The sequence below is a fragment of the Dromaius novaehollandiae genome, chromosome 22, assembly GCF_036370855.1.
Source record: "Dromaius novaehollandiae isolate bDroNov1 chromosome 22, bDroNov1.hap1, whole genome shotgun sequence".
In the NCBI taxonomy this organism is placed as follows: Eukaryota; Metazoa; Chordata; class Aves; order Casuariiformes; family Dromaiidae; genus Dromaius; species Dromaius novaehollandiae.
In genome coordinates, this window is record NC_088119.1 from 9703793 (window position 1) to 9726653 (window position 22861).

The 22861-nt window shown below is 61.2% G+C and overlaps 1 protein-coding gene across 11 annotated transcripts in view; it reads right to left on the reverse strand.

The window, feature by feature from the left end:
• The window catches only part of SRCIN1 (SRC kinase signaling inhibitor 1), a 64882-nt gene that overhangs the window by 6756 nt on the left and 35265 nt on the right, over positions 1–22861 (reverse strand). For 6 of the 11 annotated variants that reach the window (XM_064524674.1, XM_064524675.1, XM_064524673.1 and 3 more), the window contains 17 exons: positions 16468–16660; positions 15680–15878; positions 14974–15067; positions 13534–14363; positions 13323–13415; positions 13005–13048; positions 12290–12468; positions 11481–11656; positions 10997–11127; positions 9598–9745; positions 8524–8836; positions 7851–8100; positions 7366–7520; positions 7090–7242; positions 5941–6069; positions 2251–3606; positions 1–22 (listed from right to left, as the gene is read on the reverse strand). In XM_064524674.1, coding sequence (XP_064380744.1) covers positions 1–22; positions 2251–3606; positions 5941–6069; positions 7090–7242; positions 7366–7520; positions 7851–8100; positions 8524–8836; positions 9598–9745; positions 10997–11127; positions 11481–11656; positions 12290–12468; positions 13005–13048; positions 13323–13415; positions 13534–14363; positions 14974–15067; positions 15680–15878; positions 16468–16660 — 4465 coding nt within the window. The remainder of the gene's footprint in view (positions 23–2250; positions 3607–5940; positions 6070–7089; positions 7243–7365; positions 7521–7850; positions 8101–8523; positions 8837–9597; positions 9746–10996; positions 11128–11480; positions 11657–12289; positions 12469–13004; positions 13049–13322; positions 13416–13533; positions 14364–14973; positions 15068–15679; positions 15879–16467; positions 16661–22861) is intronic. The other 5 variants (XM_064524677.1, XM_064524679.1, XM_064524676.1 and 2 more) reach the window with 4 other exon arrangements.

Genomic DNA, 22861 nt, shown 5'->3' on the forward strand with positions numbered 1-22861 from the left:
CAACACAGAGCCGCTGCCAACTCTGCAATGCAAACAGGGAAGGTTAGGGGCAGACACTGCAAACAGGAGGCCGAGAGCAGGAGCAGAGCACCCCTGCCTGCGCAGGGGATGCACAGCCGAGAGAAAGGGAAAGGCGACATTGGACAGAAGCAGATTCCAGATGGAAACGACGGTAGTGGGAATACAGAGGTTTTTATTAACTATCTTGCACAGATTGAGATACAAAGGCTTGCAAGTATAGCAGCGAGAGAAGCGTTACCTGTAAGCACGTTTCTTCTGTAACTGTGAGCAAATCTTCCAAGCTTGCGAATAAAGTGGTACCTGCACAGGGCCCTGCCGGGAGCCTCGCCACTGCCTGGTGCTGCCCAGAGCCTTCCCCTGCAATCGCTGCTCCCGCCTGCCTGCTCCGTGCCGTGCCTGCACCAGCTCCCCAGGAGGCAAAACTGGCGCTTCCAGTGCTGCCCCAGAAATGTGCAATTTATGCCCAGATTGCATCTCGCACCTCGCAGGAGGAGAGGGCCATCAGGCTGCCTCGGCAGGGTGGCTCAGCGGGACCGCACAGCACGGCTGCAGCGCTGGGAGCGGGGCTGACCGCAGGAGGAGGGAATAGGAGGCATAGGAGAGGTCCCATGTGCTGGTATCTGCAAGAATGCTTTGTTTTGCATTCTTGTACGCATTGCTCCCTTCCTGCGTTCTCTTCCTCGTCCACTTGACGTTCAGGTTATTTGCGTGCCGCAGAGCAGATCGGCACACACACGGCTTCCACGGTGCCTGACCCACCCGCCCTGCCTCAGACCCTCAGTGGTCCTACAGACCGGAGACAGAGACTCCCCGGACCCAACACAACGAAATCTAGGTCCCATCTGCGCCACATCTTTCCCCGCTCTCCCAGCATCCTGCGTACAAGCAGGCGCTGGATCTTAGCCTTTGCATCCAAGCTGCAGCAGCCTTGAAATGTCAAGCAAGATTTGCCCTCTCCGACTCTGATTTAAGGATCGACTGAAGCAAGCCTGGCTACGCAGCCTCTGCTGTCAAGCCCTGATTTGAGTTTTGCTTTGTGAGTACCTGAGCACGTGTCAGCCACAGCAATAAATTCATCTCGCAGCTCTGCTTCTAGTTTGCACAGCTCCGGCAGTGCAGCGGGGACTAACAATAGGAGAAAATTGCAGCTACACCCACTTGGAAGGCCCATTTACCCAGCGAGAGCGCTGTAAAGGGGCCTTGGTGTAAGTGAGAACCAGGGCTGAGATAATTGCTGCAAATGAAAAAGGAGATTCATTCATGAGCACTGATTGTTAATAAAGGAACAGGCTGACTTCTGAATGGCTGAGGGTTTTTTCCCCCTCTTTTCCCAGCTATTCAGCAAGCTGAGCGGCTGCTGCAGATTCCAACGGAAACCAATTTGGACGGCTTCAGGGAGCCCGCACTGTGATTTAATTAGGAGAAACATCTGCTGCTTTGCAGTGACACTTAAACTGCAGTTAGTCAGAAAAGTGCTTATGCAAAACGAAAAAAGCGAAAAGCCACTTTCTCGGTTCAGCACTTGCAGGCGTCGTGTGTGCCAAGCGGCCGGGGGCTGCTAGGCTGAACTCGCGGTCAGCCCCGGAGCTAGGCAGGGATCGTTCTGGTCCCCAGGCCATGTCCCGGAGACAGCGCGCTCTGCCTCTCCACCTACCAGTGGGGCAGATCTAGTACGGACTCAGCTACACACCGTGCAAAGCGGCTTCCCCTCCGGAGAGCCTGGCTCACCACTGCCCGTGATCACGCCGATGTGAAGCTGGACTGTGCCTTGGGTCCAAGCTACAGCGAAATCCCCAGCCCAGCACCCGCTGCAGATCCCAGGCACAACCAGTTGCCGGACCAGCAGCCAAGGCGACCGGCGCCGCTGCACACCGGGAGCAGCCCTGAACCCTGCCACCGCGGAAGACGCCTGCCAGCCCCGGTCTGCCTCGGTGCTAGCGCACAGCACGGCACGGGGGCGAGGAAAGCCCCAGCCCCCAGAGAGAGGGGCAGACAGCAGTGCTGCCTGCAGCCGTTTGCCATTACAGTCCGTACTCTGCTGCCTGCAGCCTCGCTCCTCCTCGCCTGCACTGCCCTGGCCCGAGTGACGGGAGAAAGGGAGATTTGCTTTACCCCTCAGCTCTATCTGAAGGTAGATTCACAGAGAGGGGCAGGTAGAGATGGAGGAAGAGAACGCATCAGAGTGAATCCAAGGGTACAGCACAGCAAGAGGGATAACAGAAAATAAACCTGAGGGCTGTTGAGAGGGAGCTGCGGCTTCGGTAGCAGAGGTGGTTTGGTCTTGCTCGGAGACGGACTCTGAGGAGCATCACCTTTGGCCTGACCGAGATCCTGGGCAGTGCCATCGTCACAGCTGCTGTGTATGGGATCCCCTGGACCTTCCTCTGTGCCTTCACTGGCATCCTTAGACTCCTCTTGTCCTAGAAGTTCCTTAGGGAATATGAACTCAACTGATGGATGGCTGTTGATTTCATTAATGGTTATTTCCAGCTCACGGATAGTCTCTTCTAGGCTATCCAGTCTCTGGTATGTGCCTTCATAAATCTCTTTGCTGCGTGGAGTCATGGGGTGGAGAGGAGACAACTCCCCTTTGCTCCTTCCCCGAGGACCCAGGGATCGGTGTCCCTCCGCTGTCTTCCCTGCTACGCCGGAGTCCCTCTCGGCTCCTTCTCCCTGAGCGGGCAGACCTAGGCTGCTCCGGCCCGGTGCTGCTGCACACGCCGCTGGCCGTGACAAAGCAGGGAGCTGCTCCTTGGGGTGCTCAGCCCGGGACTCTCTGCTCCCTTGCTGGTCTGGACTGCTGCCTAGGAGAGATCTGGGTTTTGGCACCGGGCACGCTGGTGCTGGCAAGCTGGTGTGTTCCTCCCTCCGCGTTTGTTTGAAAACTCCATCGGGGACTCCAGGAGGAGGAACTGCCTCCCGCACACGCTGTCTGGTTCCTCCTCGGGGCTCCACAACATCACTGGGAACCCCCAGGACAGTGCTGGGCCTTTCGCCATCTGCACTGATGGACGGGAGTGCCGGCTCTCCAGCTCCAGCATCCGTGGCTTCCCCGCAGGGAAGGGGAGACTGTTCGGCCAAAGGACCTTGGTGTGACGGCTTGCTGCTGCCTTCTTGTTTTCCAGGAGAGTTCAAAGCCGTGTGCCCTCCTTCTTCCCCAACAGACTGGCTACTTTCATGCTTTGAGGGAGACGGGAACATCGAAGTCTCTCTTGCTGCACGGTCACAGCCCCAAAATGGGCCGCTTTGGGGCTGCGTGGCTGAGGCTGAAACGCACTCAAGTGTGGCCGGAGGCTCTTCTGAGATGCCAGGAGACGCACAGCGTTTCCCTTCCCCATCAGAGCGGCTCGCGGGCCTGTCTGGTGAGAGCACGTCAGCAGAGTTTCCTTCTGATTGCTCACGGCCCGGTGCGAGCTCCCCTCCTGCTCCTCTGCTGCCGGGCTGGTCACCGCGCTCAGAGGAGCCCGTTTCTACCGACACCTCAAGCTCGGCTTCAGGGGACGGTGGCTCAGACACCCACTCGGTGAGCACAATCTGCGGGAGGGAGAAAGCCCTGCTCCCTGGGGCTGCCAGGGGCTCCAGCTCCTAGGTAGAGAATTCAGACAAATTAGGAGCTGGTGGAGAGGCGGAGACCTGGCCACGCCAGCGAAGGAAGTGGAGAGCGACTCGGGGAGCGGGGCAGCTGCTTCTGGGCATCTCCTCACTACCACCGGGACGTGTGGGCACACCCAGGCACCCAGCTTTTTCGGGTCCCTCACTGATGCCACCTTCGGGCTTGTATCACTGCAAGAAGGCGCTTGGCCAGGAGGGGAGTTGCTCAGCTCCCCTCTTGCCTAGCCACGGTTTCAGCAGCCCTTTGGGCAACTGTGATTTCTCATAGGCATGGAGAGATACTGGGCTTTTACTGGGCTTAAGGAGTCTACGAGATTATGCAACTAACTTGCTCGGATTCTTTAGTAAATCAGACTCGGTGCTGCTGCACCTCCCAAATGCCTTTGGAAATCTGACTGCCACAGTCTGCTCCAGGTCTCCCTCGTGCTGGTGCAAACAGGCAGAGCGCTCGCGCGAGCGCAGGGTCCAGCCCTCCCGGCTGCTCAGCGCAGCCGCGCGCGGGCTGTGGGGCTGCGAGCTACCCGGGCGGCTGCTCTTCGCAGTCAGCTCCCAGGTCTCGGTGGAGCTGAAGGCAGGGGAAGATCCATTGCAGATGAGCTGCAAAGGAGTATAAGACCTTTAAAACCCTGAGCATCAAGAAGCCACCTAGAAAACACTGTCGTTCTCCCCCCTGCATCTCCGTTACTGTCCCAAGGGAGAGGCAACGAGCCATGCTACGCCTGGGGATTACAGCGTGCCAGGCCCCCTAATGAGGCCGGGGAAATAGAGGAGGAAGGGCTTTCAGAGGAGAAATGCTCTCCAAAACGGGTGCCCCCCTGCAGCTGCAGGGCTGGAAAGGGGCCTCTGCACTGCAGATCTGGGGTCCTTTCCTGGGCGGGGGTCTGCAGCCTCCGGAGGGGCTCCGCGTGCTGCAGCTGGGTCCAGCACTGCTGGCCAGCTGTGGTGGCCTAACAGCAGGACCGGGTGACACGGTGGTTACACCACGCTGCCTGGTGGCCCAGCCCCACATCACAGGACGGGCAGGACAGGGACACACAGCCTCAGCTGAGCTGTCTGGGTCCATGGAGCAGGACACGCTGGGAGAAGGGACTGGGCTCCAGGGCCCAGCTGTGCTCCTTAGCCCCGTGCTGAGCTCGAGGGATGTGTGGGGGGTGTGTGGGTAGCGCACCGGGGCTGCGAGTGCCCCCCGCTCCCCCAGCCCGGCGGGCACAGAGATGCCTGTTGCTCTGACCCAGCCTCCAGCGCGGTGCGGTGAAGGAGAGCGGCCTGTGCCTCCCCTCCCAAGGTCTGGGTGTGAGCGCAGGGGGGCCAGCAAGTGTCTGGCCTGGCTCCGTGGCCGTGAATCCATCGAAGCCTTTGCAGTGTTCAAGGAAACAGCGTGGCCCCTTTTGGCCACGTGAAGCCACTCTGCATCACCAGTCAGGCCGGAGCCGGGCAGCACACAGGCATCGACCATGCGGGCCGGAGCCAGGGCTCTGCCCCTGTGTCCCACTGCAAGGCGCTTCCCCAGCCCTGTCCTGCACCAGTCCTGTCCCCTTCCCACGGGTGCAGCTCACCCAGCCCTGCTGCTCCCCACTGCTAGATGCTTTCTGGAGAGGGTCTCAGCAGCCCCCTCTAACCTGCTCTCCGTCCTCTTGTTCACCCCCCGGGCACCCTCTGCTCCATCCCGCCCACTTTCCAGGCATCCTTGTTTCCTCCCGCTCTCTCCATCCCTGGAGGATGGAGGGCAGGACGGTCGGGAGGGAGCAGGGCTGAGCCTGCCCCTTCTGCTCTGTTCAGCTGCCCAAGCGGCTCCCAGCAGCCGCCGGCCTCCAGCCCCTTCGCCTGTCGCCAGCATCATGCACGTGGAGCGGGGTCTCCATGCGCAAGGCTCAACATGCATCACCACCCAGAGCCCTCCTTCCAGTGACACCCCCCAGGCTGCAGCAAGCCACCAGGGCACCCCGAACGGTGGGAGGCCAGTGAGCCCACCCCGTGCCCAGCCGGTGGGTGCTGGGGGTGGCCCCGTGCCCCTTGCCCTCCACTCTTTCTCCCACCCATGTGGCTGCGGGGTCTGGCCCTCACGGGAGCTGCAGCAGCCCCAGGTTGCTGTTGTACGGGGTGGGGTGGTTAGTGCTTGGTGCTGTGCTGTGTCAGTGTCGCACACAGTGGCAGTGAGCAAGGGAGTGGAGAGAAGCCATTAGTTTGTTAAATCAGAGAGACAAGGAGAGAGGGAGAGTTAAAAAGAGGCAGGAGATGAGGCCGGTTAAAGTGCAGTGGCAGCCCGTCAGGTAGAAGAAGGGATTGTAGCTCGGAGCAAGCTGTTACCTTCCATCCTTCGGCTGCAACGGAGGCTCCATTGGGCCACAAGTCTGCGTGCCCAGGGGAGGTGGCAGCCGTGAGCGGATCGTAACGGAGCTTGGGAATGAAAGGGGAGGCAGAGCTTCTCTGAAACACCTGGGGAGTCAAACACGGTGGATTGGAGGAGGGAGGCTTGGGGGTAACAGAGACGGAGCCTGTGCCTGCAGGGATGCTTGCCAGAGGCAGGCCAGGGCAGTGAGTGAAGCAACCACTGTTCTCAGCTGACAACGTGTGTGTGACAGTGACTGCTCAAACCATGGCCATGGAGGCACCCCCGTCTCTCTGCTCCCCTGAAGCTCTGCCAGCCACTCTCCAAGGAGGCCGGGGACTGGCCAGGGAAAAGCTGTCTCTGGGCTGCCCCCGTAGGGCTCTCAGAGCCTGGAGACATTCAGATCCCTGATTTGGGAATGGGGCCTCTGCTCCCCACATCAGCCACCAGCTCCCCAACGTGGCAAAGGGACGAGGCGCCTTGGTGGGTCCGCAGGGCAGGCTCTGCAGAGATGGAGGCTGGAGGCATGACTTGCCCAGGGAGCTATTCTCGGGGCTCCTAGTGTTTGGGAGCCCACTGGGATCCACAGGGCACGTGGGCACCTCGACCTTAGCGAACATGCGGGGCTGGATGAGGGGCTGTAACTAGTCTGGGGGAGGTCAGTCCTGCAGAATGCAGAGCCTCAGAACAGCATCTCAGGTGGGACCTCTGCAGAGTGTCTTGTGTACAAACCTAATGAACCTCCACCTGAAGCTGCACAGCATTAAAAACAGAGTTTGGCTTAGAGCCCAAGACTGAACAGAAGTGCTGAAGAAGGATGGTAAACCAGGCACTCGGCTCCTTGACCCCCTGAGGGGTCCTGCAGGGTGTAATTGCTTCTTGTTGCCTGTGTCCACAGTCCCAGGCTCTTGCTGGAAGATAGGGCAAGGAGCGGGAAACCCACTGCTGGGCTGGTGCTAGAGATGCTTCTTAACCCAGCTGTTCCCCAGTCCCGTCCCCAGGTGTTTCCTGATGATGCCTAGAGCAGGGCACAGCCCGTGTTGGCCATGCATGAGCACACGGGGCAGGGAGGGCTTTGCCTCCTGTCCAGGTAACCTGGGGCTTCCTGCAGCCCCTGCCACGCTCACCTCCAGCTCCGCAATGATGCGGTCCTCGTCATCGTCGTCTTTGATGGCAGAGGCGATGATGGGCGGGGTGGAGGCAGGCCTGACCACCTCTGACACTGTCCGTCTCAGCTTCACCTGGGGCTTCTGTATCTCCAGCTCCTCCGACTCAGCCTTCTGTGAGGGGAGAGCAGGACGGATGAGGGGCTGGGGCACCAGGAGGCTGGGCCACGTCTCGTCACGTCAAAGAGTGACCACATCACCCCAACCCAGTGGCCATTCTGTGGCCCTGCTCCCTACCTTCATGAAACCAGGCTCCTTCTTGCTGGTGACAATGACTTCGCCACTGCGGGTTGTGGTCAGCCCATGGGATGAGGGGAAGCTCCGGCGAGGAGGGGGAGGTGGTGGCGATTTGGAGGGTTTCTCAGTCCGGTACCGGGGCACCGTCAGTTCATCTGGGCACAAAAGATGCTGTGAGAGTGCCAGCTCCTTCCCTTGCCCTCCAGTGCAACGCCTGGGACTCTCCTCCTGCCTCCCCGGGCATAAAAGCTCCCTTCAGGGCACCACTGCTCAGCCCAGGGAAACCCATGGTGACAGTAGGACAAGGACAGTGAGGACACAGCCAGGGCACAAGCAGGAAGAGATTAGTGGAGAAAGTGGAGCTCATCTCGGACACAAGTCCTGCACCTGCATCCGCCCTAGATCTGCAGCAACCTGCTCTGCACGCACCCCAGCTCTGGGATCCGCAGCGTGGCCGCAGCCCCCCTGCCCTCCCCATGCCATACCTGAGCCCCGGCGGCCGTTGGGGTCCACCTTGCCCGTGGATTTCTGTGCATGCTGCGGCTTGGAGGGCTTGTGCTCTGGCGTGGACGCAGCACTGCTGCTGCCCGTGGCCTGCTTGTGCTTGGCAGCAAACTCCAGGTCGGGTATGGCCTTCATGAGCTCGGCCTGTGTCTCCTCCAGGAGACGGTTGATGTCCTTGGCACTGTACTGGGTCAGCGCTGCTCGCTTCTCCTCCCAGTCCCGCTCGGCAGCCTGTGGACGGCAGGCAGAGCTCGCTGCAGCCTGCACCGAGGCGGCAGCTTCTGCTGCCCTCGCAGGTGAGACAAGACCCAGCCACGGCCCTGGTGCTTCCCTCCAACCTGCCACCCGCTGAACCAGGAGTCCTGGGGCCCCGCACTGCTCTAATTACCAAGTTGCAACTTGCCAACATGCAGCTTGACGGTGCTCCCAAGGCCGTGATCAACACTGGGGACTCCCCACTCTTAGGATGCCCCTTCAGCCTAGAAATCCAGCAAGGAGGAGGAGGATGCACCTAGCTTTTATTCTCAGTTTCAGCTGGGAGACATCGGGATGTTGGGAAGGAAAGAGCTCTAGCAGAGTTAGGCCCTTTAGAAGATGCCCTCAGTTGCGGGTTTTGTTTGGACACCATGGGAGGAACCTGCCCCGGGCTCTTACCTCCACGGATACGGCTTTGTCTGCGCTCTTCTTGCTGGGAGTTTCTGGGCCTGTCTGGGTCTTGGCAGGTACCATCTCCGGAGCCCGGGAAGGGTTATTGCTCTTGGAGGGGTGAGTCTGGGTCTGGGGGGGGCTGTGCCCGAAGCTGGGCATGCCCAGGGTCTCAGTGACGGCAGTCAGGTGATGGAGGCTCACCGGGGGACTGGTGGGCGTCTCCAAATCCAGCCCTTTGCTGAAGTCTGTCTCAGGGGCGATCTTCTTGGGGGACTGGCTGAGGTTGTTCGGGGAGGTCCACACGCCCTCCTCCACTTGCCTGCCGGGGAGAGAGAAGCCACTGGGTCACTGCACGGCACGGGGAGCTGGGCACAGCAAGAGACGGGGTCAGCACCCGGACATGCTTGGTTATTACGACCCCTCTGAGCCCCGCCACAACCAGAGGAGCAAATGAAGCTGCTCTCCTGAACATCTGCATTTCATGGCCGAAGGTTTAGATTCTCTGATGTCTGTGAAGGGGTGGAGTTCATGCTACAGGCTCTCTTAGCACAGCACATTAATAAGCTCTCTCTTCTCTACCTGGCTGTCCATTTTCATGAAACTTGTAGGAAACTGAGATCGCCCAGAATTCTGCTCCTCTGTTAAATTCGGCTGCAACTGGCCACTGGATTCAGGAGTTATTAGGAAAGGGGGAATGACAGGTAGGCAGATTCATACACTGAGTGATCATACAAGCTCATTTCCTTAGAAAACCAGGCTAGAAATGAGCCTGAGGCAAGCCCCGGTGATGGAGCATTCCTCCTCCCATTTGGCCAAGTTATAAGCTATCATGAAGGATCTCGTAATGTGAACAGGCAGGCAGGCTCAGCAGCGGTACAGTTCCCAGCCTACAATTATTATTGGATATGGAAGATGATTTTCTTCATCAGAGCTGTAGCCTCCAAGGTGCACATAAGGGTCAGGAAAATGTGATTATTTACGGGACACTGCCAAGGATGCGGAGCAGGGCCAGAGCCGGAGGGCAGCTGGGGCAGGATTCGGGCAGCGCGGGTTTGCCCCGGAGGGGCACGCGGTGCTCACCTGCGGATCTGGGCGAGGGTGTCCGTCACCGTCTTGCAGCGCTTGAGCAGACCATCAAGGCGGTTTGGTTCCTCCTTGAGGAACTTCACTGCTTCCACCTCCACCCGCAGCACCACTCGCATCTTGCTCTGCAGGCTGGGGAACTGGGCTGTGGTGGGAGAGCAGGGGGTCACGCAGGGCCCAGCGGTCCCTCCTGGTCCTGCCAGCCAGCCAGGCCAGCATTGCTACGGGCGCCCCATGCCCACCAAACCCACTACGGCCATGCCAGACCAAGCAGGATGAGTCCTGGGGCATCTCTGCTGGTGTCCCTCTGCCTCCACGTGCCCATCATCCTTCTCCCTGCCACTCAGAGGCCTCACCTCTCCCGTCCAGCCCCGGCACCACTCTTAGTCCCCACCAGGCACCTCCAAGCCGCAGCAATAGACACAAACGCTCCCACAGAGTGGATCCCCACGGGGGGCTTGGTAGCCAGGACGGCGGCCCTGCAGACTTGGGGCAGGGCCTGATGTGGAGCAGGGAGCTCCTGGCTCTGCTCGCTTGTCCAGGTTGCTCAGCATCAGCCCGACTTTATGTAAAGGCAGCAGGAAAACAGAGCTGTTCACGCCTCTGCCCCGCGCCTCCAGGCCCTCCCCGCGTCTCCCCTGTCCCTCTCCCTCTCACAACCTCAGCTACTTCTGCCAGATCATCAGCTACTGCCTGCCTTGGCTCCGGGAAGCAGGAACTCTGCCACCGCGAATTGCAGCGCAGGGTAGGTCTGCTCATGAGGGGCAGGGTGGGGGCAGCCCGGGGCGGGGAACTGCAGGAGCAGCGAAATAAAATGCAGTGTGCGCAGGGTGCAAGCAAGGTCCCGTGGGAGGGGGAGACTGCGGCTCCCCGCAGCCATGAGCTGCCAGAGGAACCTGGGCAGAGTTTGCAGGACGGACTTCGACAGCTAGCAGAGCAAACAGGGACACTGCTCCTGCGGGGCAGCCGGGAACACGGCAGCAGGGGTGCAGGGTGCCCTCACCACTGAAACACCCCAAAACCTGCAGGGCACGCACAGCCCATACCTGCACAGGCACCCGGAAACCCGGCTGGGGATACAGGCAAACACACCAGCCACATGTGAGGCACTACAGGCAGACGCCCTGCTGACGCGTGGCCCCGGCACCCGCCAAGCGCACGGGGATGCACCGGTGAAGCACGCAAGCGCACAGGCATGCACAGCCTCAGCATATGCAAACACACAAACCCAGAGGCGATGGGCAACCCAGGGCCATGCGGCCGTGCTGCTGCCAGGCCAACGGCTTCCCACACGCGAGGATGGAGTAGGGGGACGCAAGCAGATGCTGCTTCCCAACCCTGCCAGTACCTCCAGCCCAGGACTGCCCCCCCGTCCCCTGTGCTCGCTGCCCCTCACCCTTGAGGTCCGTCAGGGTCTCCCCCAGTTGTTTCAACACCACGGCCTTCTCCTCCAGCTCCTGCACAGGGACGAGCCGGTGGTTGTGGGCTAAATCCTTCTGAATCTTCTCCACCGACTTCTCCAGGTCACTGTGAACACAGAGCAGGGCAAGGACGTCACTGCCACTCTGGGACTGTGCAGAGCCAGAGGGGAGGGAGCAGGGTGGCCAGGCTGGCAGGTCCCCTCCGCTCCCATCCTGCACTGCAGAGAGGGGAGCAGAGCTGGGCTGGGGACCACGACGCCTTCTCCTCCCTGCACTGGGGGACACCAGGGCACCATGCAGGGATGCTGATTTGCGCCTGTGGAGGATCTGGCCCATCGAGGTCGGCGTACAAGGACCTCCACCCCACTCAAGGGCCAGGAGCTGGTGGCCCTGGTGGGGCAGGCACAGCCGAGCAGCGCCAGCTCTGCCCGCGGGGCTCCCACCCGAATGGGCTCTCACTTCAGCTGCTGGGTGATGAGCTCCTCCTCGTTGAGGTACCGGAGCCGCTCCTCTTCCACCAGGCTACGCTGGCGCTGCAGAGGGTCCTCGTGCTTGCGCATGGTGTCCGTCACGCGCACGCTGATCTCCGTCTCCGTCCGCCGCAGTATTGTCTTCACCGTCTCCTGGTTCTGCAGCTGGGGGGTCAGGGAAGGCAGTCAGCCCGCTGGCCGGGGGAGCTGCCTGGATGGGGCCATGGTAGGCGAGGGGCACGGCGCAGGACTCGCCGCTTGCGGAGACAGCCCTGGGCTCGGCCTGGGGAGGGATCGGGACCCTCGCCCTTGCACACCCAGGTCCAGCTCGGCCACCTCTGCAGCCCCATTTACGCCCTGCACATCTGTCACTGCTCCTTGCCTTCGGCACGGGGCTGGTCAGAGCAAAGCCGGGGGCCCGGCAGTGTGGTCAGTGTGGGCATGTGTGAATATTAAACGGGCTACAGGGCCTTTTCATTTCAGACTGCGGGTCGAATCCAGCCCAGGATCAAGATGCCATCCAGGGCCTGCACTTAGGGAACTGTGTGGCTGCTCTCCGGGAGCAGAGAGAGGCTGAGTCTGTGCCTGGACTGTGGCTGCTCTGCAGGGCACCGTGTCCCCTGTCCACGTCCGTGACCCCCCTGCACACAGAGTGAGCTCTGTGCTCAGGACTCTTCCGCAGCCAAGTCCTGTCCCACGCAAGGTTGCCAGGAAAGGGGGATTTTTGCACTCGGGGCTGGAGAAACTTTGGTAAGAGCAGGGCTGGGTTGGGGTCCCCCCAGCACTCCTCGTACCCACCTGCAGCTTCTTGAGCTGCTGCAGCTGGTTGCGGAGCTCGCTGGCGTTCTGCTGCAGGTCGTGGAGGTGCAGCTGCATGTGCAAGCGGGTGATGGCAGTGGGCTGCCCCGCCGGCGTGCTTGTGGCGGAGGGCGGCGGGGGCGCGGGCACCGGTGTCCCCATGCTGCTCCGGCTGGCTGCTGCAGGGAGGGAAAGCACAGGCTGCTGAGGGGAGCGTTCCCATCTCCCTGTCCCAGGCCTGCACCCTGCCCACTCCCAGCCCAGGACTCCTCTTGCCCTGTCTACACCCCCCCGGCACTTCTCACAGTCCCTCTGCCTGCTCCCCTTTCTGGTCTGACCCCCAGAATTTGGCCTCTTCAGCTCCCTGGAGAAGATTCCCCATCCCAGCGGAGCGTGCACACTCTGCTCTGCTGCTTTCCAGGGAATACCCCCTCCCGGCCCACGCTGTGCTTCGGTCTGTCAGCGTTTCCGCGTGGCCTCCGAAACTCATCGTCCCCCCAAGCCCACGCTGGCTCCAAGCAGGGACGGCTCCTCAGCAGGACGGGGCGCCCCGCCGGCTGCCAGCACGTGATGGGGGGCTGCAGGGCCACAGCTCCCTGACACGGGCCTGGGGGCCCCCCCTCCCTGGGGCCAGGGACCCGCAGCGGCCTCAGGCAGAGGGCCGGGGGTATCGCGGGGTGCGGGGCTGGCTCTGCTCCTCTCCCCGGTCACTCACATGCTGATGTGGGGGTCCCGCCGTTGGTGGTTTCCGTCTTCTCACTGCGACAAAAGAGAGGAAGGGAATGAGTGTGGAACGGGCACCCCCGTCCTCATCAGCACCAGGGGCCGGGACACGGCAGGGGCCGATGTCCCCCTGAAGGGAGGTGTCTGTGGGAAGGGGGGGCAGGAGTCTCCAGCCCAACCCGTAGCAGAAAATACCCTGGCTGGAGATTTCCCCTGAGCCTGGAGAGGTTCCCCCTCCCTGCTCCCCACTGGCACAGCCCTGTCCGTGCCCCGGAGAAGGTGGCCCCGGCACCCACCATCCCACCCTCACCTGGGGGTCTCGGCCTCGGAGCCACGGAGCAGGGCGCTCTGCACCAGCCCCGTCAGGCTGGCAATCTGCTTCTCCATGGCTTCCATCCGCTCCCTGCCAGGAGAGGAAGAGGGGCCGGGTGAGGAGCGGGCTCTGGCACCCCGGACACCCTCCGCTCCGTGGCCAGCAAGGCCAGTTTCCGAGGGGGGGGTTCTCCCGTTTCCTTCCTTACCTCGTTTCCGTATCCTTGGCCGGCACAGGAGAGCTGAACCCTGACAGCGGGCGGTCGGCAGGGCCAGGGAACAGCTCCGGAGGCCCGGAGGAACTGGGGTTGCGTGGTTTGTTGACGGGGCTCTCCATGAAGACAGAGGAGCAGGAGTCCTTGCGGAAGGACTGGCGGACGGGCGAGGACCGGCTGGGGGGCCCCGAGTAGGGGCTGTGAGGGCTCTGCCCCGGCTGCACATCCACCAGCCGCCCATCGGCCATCTTCTGCGGGGAGGAGGGCGGCATGCGGAAACCCAGGCCAGGCCCGTACGTGTCGCTGTAGATCTGCGCGTTGGGCTTGTACAGGCTGTCCTCCAGCTCCGTCTGCAAGGCAGCCGCGGAGTAGGTGCTGAGGGAGCGAACGGAGCCCCTCTTGTACAGCCCTCCGGAGTAGCCGAAAGGATCTCCCATGCCAGCCAGGGACTGGGTGGAGGTGATGCTGAGGCGGCCCTCGTGCACCATGCTGTAGGGATCGGCGTAGAGCCCCTCGTTCTTCACCAGCATCATGTTCTTCCCAGCCAGGTCTTCGTCCGGCTTCACGTCCCGGCGCTCCAGGATGGCGCTGGGGCTGGGCGAGACGCCCTGCGCGGGCGGCAGGTTGGAGAGGCGCTCGCCGTGGTGGACGGGGCTGCCCGCGTAGGAGGGCGGGCGGCCCCCGCTGTAGGACATGCGGGAGCGGGACGGGGAGGAGGACTGCAGCACGGGCGGCGGGGAGCCGGAGGTCAGGTGAGAGGCTGGCGACATGTTGTTCAGCCGGCGGGTGGGAGAGGACTCCCTGGAGGTGTAAACCATCTCCCTCTGCGGGGAAGAGACAGGGACCATCAGCACGGCGGCCCCCCCGGGCTGCTCCCCCTTCCCTTGCTCTGCCTGGCTGGGACCCTGCCTTGGTGTGACCCTCCCGTGGGTCCCCGCTGCGGATGCCGAGGATTAGGGCAGAGCTGCTCTCCGTACACGTGTGTGTCCGTGCGCTGCCCCTCTGCAACTACCGATCCCCAAGCAAACACCCGCCTGCCGGGCGAGGCTGAGCTAGGGACCCCGCAGCCACGCTCTGTCCCTGACTGCACCACGAACCGGGATCTGCGGCTCGTGTGTCTTCACCTGGCCTTGGCAAACGGCAGCTCCCTCGTTCCCATCCAGGAGCGGGACGATTCATTCTGATGAACTCCCTAATTATCATGTTTATTACTCTGCTGTCAGGCTCCAAACATCCATTCACTTAAAGTAACACCTAACAAGGCTGGAACTGGGGAAGATGAATTGCAGCCATTACTCCTTCCGCAAACACACACAATTACCAGCCTCTTTGTCTCCATCACTTTCTCTCTCCACTAACCCCAGCCCCAGTACCCAAGCTGTGCACACAGTGCATGCTCTCCCCTGCCCCATGGACCCGCCCATCTCCCCTTACCCTCAGGTCACCGTTGGTGATGTGCGAGGCTGGGAACGAGGCATAGAGAGGCTCTTTCCGGTAGATTTTAATGATACTTCTGTCCTGGATATCTCTGCAAGGAGAGGGAGAGTTATGAGCCAGGCATCTCAAACAGGCAGCCTCCAAGTCCCCAGCAGGTCCTCACAAGACTGCACCCACATCCTTCTGCTGTCATCCCACTAATTTCATCTCTGGTGAAGCCCTCAAAGAAAGGGAAATCAGTCTCTCCTGCCAGTAGTAGGAGTAGTTGGCCCAGTAGTTTCCATGGTGCTCTTCCCTATGTCAAGTTTTCCTAGGTAACACTTCGCAGAGATGAACAAATATTGCTTGTCCTAGTTTCTTCCTGAGACCCTCACATGACCTTTGCTGCCTACACCATCTCCAAGGAAATCCTCCTCCATTGCAAAGGTCTTTCTACCCCCATTGAAAAGGAAGAGACTGGACCATCCCTGCAGGCGGAGAAGTTGCCAACATTAGCTCACATCTGAGGAGGAAAAATGCAAGCTAATGAGCTTGACACCAGCAGCCAGGCGAGAGCAGGCTCTCGTGACTCTGTTTGCATAAGGAGGAACCCTTAGAGGCTGGTGCTCCTTGTGAGAATTGGCCTGATGTCAGGTACCAACGCAAAACTCATGCTGGATTTCTGAGCTCGCTCCCCCCCTCCCTGTCCGCCCCACACCCTCACCGGACATCCTCCAGCTCGTAGAAGACATTGCGCGACTCGTCCTTGATGAGGATGGCGGTGTTGGGAGATTTCAGCATCCCCATTGTGAGCTTCTGGGGAAACATGTGGACAATGAGGGCATGCAGGGTGTCCATGCTGCTGATCTCGTGGGTGATGTGAACACGCCTTGTCTCATCCCCGAACTGCAGGAAAAGGACCCCTGGAAGCAGAGCAAGCAGTAAGGGGTGAGAGGTGCCCACATCGTGGAGAGCTGCTGCACTCTCCCCCCTTCTCAACGCAACACTGAAGAGATGCCACGGGCCGCGGCTCCGTGGCCTCGGCTTGTGCCCATGCTTGGAGGTCTCTGTGCAATGGAAGGGTCAGTAATCTCTGCTCTATCCAACCCCCACCTGGAGCAGAAGGGCTGAAGGCAGCTTGTCCCCCCACGGTCATTCCTGCCTTACATGCAGTGACCTCTGTTCCCACTGGCTTTATTCGCGTAGAACAAAATAATCCTATACACACATGGCACATGTGCAAGTGGCAGATGCAAGTCTGTCCACAGAGGCAAAAATAGATGCTTGGGTGGATCAGCATCCAAAGCACCGTCCCTGCTGTGGGACTCTGGGAGCAGTCGCTCCTCCAGCTCCCAGGCATGAGCGGCCCGTTGCAACCGCAGGTTCCAGTAGTTACAGGGAGACTGGATTCAGCCCTGAGCAAGCAGCCCCACGCTGCTCGCCCCGGCCCCCTGCGCTGCTGCGAGGAGGGCAGAGCCCAGGCAGCCCCCGCGCAGGAGAGGGCGACGGTACCTGGTGACCGCAGCTTCGTCTGGCTGGTGGACCGGGACAGAGGCAAACTCTGCCGGAAGCGGTTCATCCTGTTGAATCCAATGGGCAGCTCAGCTTCTGACATGGTTTCCAGGGATTCGGCCGAGGCGAAGGAAAGTTTGGCTTGATCGGCCAAGCCGGGCTGGGAGCTCTGGGAGTGTCGGGAGCTCCTTGTCTGGAAAGGCAGAGGGGAGAGGTCAAGGAAAGCTGCCCTGGCAGCACCCCAGCCCTGGCCCACTCCCCTCTACGCAGCAGCACGTCGCAGGAGACGGAGCCGCAGCCCCAAAGCCTCGTGCTGCGATGCAGAGCCACGGGGGAGGCCGAGCCGCCTGGGCCACGTCTGGGGATGCTCAGCCCTGGCCATCAGCTGAGTCAGCAAGCCGATGTAGTCCAGATGCAGTGACAGGCCCGAGGCATCCTTGATCTCCTGGCCTAAGCATGTACAACCATTTACTGTCCCCTTGTCTCCCACAACTGCGTGCTCATGTTTTCCACTTCAGGCTTGCAGCGTTCTGCATTTCAAAGCCTCCCGGTGCCATTCCAGGCGCCTCCGAGTTCCTCCACCGGCAACCCACTTGAAATAAACCCAGCGATAGCTGGCTGGTAGCAGAGCCAGGGCTTGCATGCAAGTGCCGGAATAACCTTAGCAATTACAGGAGGTTAGACATCCATTACGCCAATGAACCAGCTCCCGGGAAACATAAATGCCCGGCTTATTCTGGAAGCAAAGCAGCAGCAAGGTTTATGACTGCCTGAGCTGGGGGAAAGTAATGGGCTTGGGTTTACAGCAGTAAAAATTTAATATGCCAGGAGTCCAATTTCACACGGCCAAGCATATATCCACTGTATAAAAGTTCCGGCTACATACAGGGGCTTTCTGCACAAACATCTTTAAACCCTGTATGTGGGCGATGCATATTTAATCAGAACGGTGTCTACCAGGTATAGAAGTCAATACGTTTACTCCCATTTACTCCCCCGGAAAGACGCATGCTCACCCACCCTCGAACAGGCCGATCCGGGTGCCAGCCGGGGCCGCTCCGCTCCGCGCTCCCGTGGGCACGGTGCGGGCCATCACGCTGGGGGAAGCGGGCATGGGCTGCGCGCGGGGGCAGCAATTCTGCAACCCAGAGCCGGAGCCGGTCCCCATCCCTTTCGGGCTGGCTGCGAACCTTGCAGCGGGCGGTGTGGGTGGCCTCAGCTGGGACCAGGCCCAGGAGCCACATCCATCCCAGTCGAGAGCCGAGCCAGGACAGCGTCCCGGCGCTGGGACGGACCCACAGACACGGGGCAGCCGGGTCCCGTTGCCACCCGTGGGGCGGCCGAGCTCCGCCGCCAGCTCCCCGCGAAGCAAACGCTGCCTGTCGATACCCCAAAACACAAGGCTCGATTTTCCAGACACGCTTAGCGTTGGCAAATCAAACAGAGGGAACAAACAGCTCCTGGGGTGTGGAAAAGGCGGCAGGGAAGGGACAGCAGCTCTATTTTAAGACCAGAAAGAAAATCAATATGAAATGATAACAGCCATCATCATCATTTAAATTAGGCATTAATTGGAGGCTTTAATTAATCCTGCAGGGCGGAGCTTTCTACGTCTTGAAATGTTCTCGCTGGAGCTAATTGCTGGAAAATTGACTGTGTATTTTTGTTGTTGCTATTGGTTTTTTTTAACAAAAAGCATGCTGGTAGTGCGGATCCTTAAATTCCTATATCAGAAAAGGTTTTCTGGCTGAGGGGCGCAGGTGGGACCAACCGGCACCCTCCCTGGAGGACTTTGCACCCTGCCATGAGAGCAGCGGGTGATGGAGGGAGCAGGTCCAAGACAAATCCCCGGTCCTTTTCTCCGCGGAGCTGTTTCGGAGCCGCCTTGGCTGCGGTGGAGTGACGAGGGCAGGCTCAGCCCTGGGCCGAGGTGACGGCAGTGCTGCCACCAGCTGTCCCCAGCGCCTGTCCCCGCTCGCCGCAGCCTCGGTGCTCGGTTCCCCTCGGTAACGCTGCCCTTCTCGGCAGCTCTCCGGCACAGGGACCGGCTCTGTCCCCGCTGCTCGCCACCACAGCGAGCGAGCTCCGGACCCGGGGACAGCAACCAGGAGACCTCAAGGGCTTTGGGTCCCCAAATCTCTGTCTGCCTCGTGCTGGGATCAAAACCGTCCCCGTTTTGCATTGCTGTCCCATAGCTCCCGTCCCAGGACTAGAGATCCTTGGCCATGGGGTAGCGCGGGGACAGGGCAGGCACCGCTTGTGAACCACAAGGATGGGGTGAGGGCTCTGCTTGGACCACGACGTCTCCTGCAGCACCGCACACCTCCCCGCAGCCTGCGTTCACCACTCCGCGAGCCCCGTCCTCTCCGCTCCTTCCCTGCCCTGTGCCAGGGCTTAGCTTCATCCTGCTCCGTCTCCGTCCCTCTCCCATCTTTCCTCTCTGCTCCCCCCTGCAAGCACCCCAACGGCCCCGGCCAGCACCCGCATCTGGGCTGGGCTTTGAAAGCCACTGAGCTTCGGCACGAGGCGAAGGAAGGCTGCCAGATCACACGCAGAGCCAGCACGTCCCCTCCTGAATCCTTGTTTTGTCTGGAAAAAATAATCATAATCATAAAAAGATCAATGTAGCCAAGGGCGGGGGGAACCTGTCTCTCTGCCTCCTCACGACACACCAGGACGGCTGAGACGGCTGTTGCCATGTAGCATCCTTGTTGCTAAGGGTTGCAGTGTGCGTGTGTCTCCGCGCAACGCACCGCGCTTCCCAAATCCACGGAGACTCCACGGAGACGGTTCCCCCGGGAGCAGGGAGGGGACAAGCTTCCCCTGCTGGGACCGGTCCCCTCCTCATCCTCCGCCTCCACCCCAAGGCTTCAGCTGACCTAAGTAGCCAAGGTCATCTGCCAGAGCTTCATGATGACATCAGTCTAAAGGAGTTTTTTTTTTTTTTTTTAATAGCAGGATGAAAATTAATGGGTTTTTTGCCCAGAAGGGACCGTTCTGCTCATTAGGCTGACGCCCAGCATCAAGAGCCCGCTGGGGAGCGAAGGGCTTCACCGGCTGCCTCTGGCCACGCCGGGACCTGCTGGAGCCTCCCGGGAAAGCCGACTGCTCCCAGGTGCCGCAGGGTAACGCAGGGGCCCGCGAGCTGCAGGGAGGGAGCAGGCAGTGGCCGGCACCCAGAGGTGCGTCCCTGGGGCCAGGTCTGCTGCACCCGGGGGGCACAAGGCCCCCGCCAGATCTGGGCCCCGGCTGAGCCTCGCAGCCGCTCTCCCGTGCAGGGAGCCAGGAACGCACCGGCTGCTCCGTCCTTGGCCTCCAGTGGACCGTTAACGAGACGACTCCAAGGGAATTGTTTTTTATTGCTCTGCCTCGCTAATGACTTATCCCTGCTCTAAGATAACATGCTAACTGACAACTCAGCCCCCACACATCCTGCCTCCCGCCCCTGCCACCAGCCGATGCAAAGCAGCGCCGCGGCCCCCGGCAGCCCCAGCCACGCGCCGGGGCCGCGCTGCCTCCCTCCCGGCCCCAGTCATAACGCTCCTATCCTTCCCGGAGCTGGCGGCACCTAATCGCATCCAACGCGGACTTGGGGTGCACCCCGAGCGCGTCAGGACCTGACATGCTCACGCAGCTCCATCCATCACCGTGGAGCCTAAAATGGATGCCCAGATCCCTGCTTTGGCTTCTCGGGAGATGCTCGTATGCATGGGCCGGATCCTGCCTTGCTGGGTGCCCAGATAAAGCCCTGGGACGGACAGCGACCAGGAGCTGCCTGTGCCTGCGTTGGCAGGACGGTACCTGGCAGCCGCACAGAGCTGTCACGGGCAAACATCTCACTCCGCCGTGCGCTGCCTTGATGCCGACTGCCAGGTGGAGGAAACCTTCTCCGGAGCAAGGAGAGGGGAAGACGAGGGGCTGCCTGCGCCATCCTGCTCCTCGGGGCACGCGCAGCCCCTCATCACCATCTCCAGAAGGGAAATCCCACTCTCGGGCTGGCCCGGACCGTATCCCACTGCTGCTGAGCAGCGAGGTATCAAAGGCTGGAACGGCTGAGTACTGAACACACAATAAGGACTGTAATGTCCTCCCACTCACCGAGCACCTTTCATCCCAGAGGCCTCATCTACCTGCCTGCTGCATATCAAAGCCCCCAGGGCTGAGCAGCCAGATCTCGGCGAGGACCGATGCTCGCGTTCACGTGCCCACGCAGGCGACTGCTCTGCGCGTCGTTGTCTGCGGCCACAACACGGTCCCCGGGCACGCCAGAGCTGGGGGTGCAGGATAAACCCCAGCGCAGCTATGCCCCCGGGGTGGTTTTGCTTGAGCTCAGCGCTCAGCTCCCATGTGGAAAGGTCAGTCTCCTGCAGCTTCCAATGAGCCCGGCCCCCCGCGAGCACCCCAGGCAGCGAGATGTTTGCCCACGGCCTCCGAACCCCCCCACGGCAGCAGCGAGCAGCCCTAGGGAGGAGGAGGAGGAGGAGGAGGAGAGCTCTCCCGCTCTGTCCCTGCGCTGCAGCAACGCCACGCTGGGAGTTGACCCATTTCTTGCTGAACAAGCCTCGTGGCACGGGGTTAATACAGCGCCGGGCCGGTTTCTGCCACAGCAGTGACGTGCGGGGAGCGAGAGCCGCCAGGACCGCGGGCCCCGTGAGCCCCGCAGCCCCGGGATGGGGCTGGCTCGGCTCCGAGCTCAGCCTGCAACCTGCGGCGGAGGAACGGCCTCCCCGTCACGTCCCGGGTCCCGGCCCGGCGCCTGTCCCTGCGCAGGGGCACAGCGCAGTCCGGAGCATGGGAAGCGCTGAGTTTATGCGCAGGGAAAAAAAGGAGTGCAACCGCCCAGAGCAAAACAAAAGCCGCCCAAGGCCACGGCCGGCTGTTTGGGAGCTCCAGCCCCAGCTGGCACCGAGGGAAAACAGCCAGGGAGCAGGGAGCTTTGGGAGGGCAGAGGCACCGAGGCCGGGGCGAGTGCAGCCTGCCGCGGGGAGACTCGCGCCCACCTCGCTGCTGCGAGCGGCTCGAGGCCCCGGCAGCCTCCCGCGTGCTGCGGCAGAGGGAACGGGCTGGCGCAGAGGCATCGGCGCAGCGTTGCCGTCACAGCAGCGCACCACGGGTGCTATTTTGGTGGAAACCCACCTACGAAGCTCCCTCCGGGCCCCTCCCGGGGAAGGGGGCCAGGACGGGCTGCGAGACTCAGTGTGGCTGCTCCCCCCGCCAGTCCCACTGGCGGGGAGAGGCGGCTCTCCGGCCCCTCGGAGCCCTGCTCCGGGCCTCCCCTTATATAAAAGAGGTGGGACGGGGGCAGGGGGGAGACTTGGGGGCCTTTGTCTTTTATCTCCCCAGAGCTAAAAAAAGATACAATTAAGCAATTCTTTTAGCTTCTAAAACTTCCAACAATCCCTTTACTGTCAGCTCTGAAACGGCTTCATTATATCTGCTTGGCTAGATAAGGATGTTTCTCTCCTCTCCTCCCCTTCTTGTCCCTATCCCTCCCTCCCTCCTTCTGCACTCCCTCTCTCCCCTCGACACCAGTTAATGTTAACCCTGCCAGCTGTGCCCAGGGCTGGAAGACGGGAGGGAGGAAGGGAGGGAGCAAAGCTGCAGCCGGCGTTCGGAGGAGCCCGGCGGGGAGGGCGCAGCCCCTCCGGGTCCGGCAGCAACGGGACCCAGCAGCCAGGCCGATGGACGGGGGGAGATGGTGCTACCCAGCAGTGCGGGTCCGAGGAGCACCATCACCCAGCGAGCACCTGGAGCACGAGCTATGGACGCAGCGAAGAGGAGGAGAGTCTAAGAGAGGGCTGGAAGGGACGAGGGGCACAGGAGGAGGAGGGCAGAGGGTTTTGGAAGCTGGGAGAGCTGAAACAGAGGAACAGCTATTTGACCTCATGCAGGACATTTAAGGAAAGATGGGGGAAAACACCAGAATACGTTTGTAAGGAAGGCTCCTGCCTCCGGATGCAGCGGGGTGCCCAGAGCTACCCTCTGCAACTGCTCCCACGCAAGGCTCAGTCACCAGAGCCCATCTCGCTCGTTAATATTTCCACTGCTTCGTCATGACAGGCAGCAAGCCTGACACTGCAAAGACCTGCCAAGATGGAGCAGAGGGTTTCTCGCGGCTGAGACCCAAGTCCCTGCTAGCTCCTTGCCTCCCCCCCACCCGCTGCTCCCACGCAGGCTCCAAGGGCGCTTTGGGACTCGACCTCAGAGCGGAGCAGCCATGGAAGGTCCCTTTCTGCCAGACCCTCAGCAGCTCCCCTCTACGTACCAAACCCGCACACCGCAAGCTGCGGTGCCCCTGGGTGCTTCAGCTACACTAATAACGTTTGCAACAAAGACTAGGCAGCACGATGGGGTCCCCTTGCACCCCGCTGAGATGCGCGCGGAGCTGCTCCGC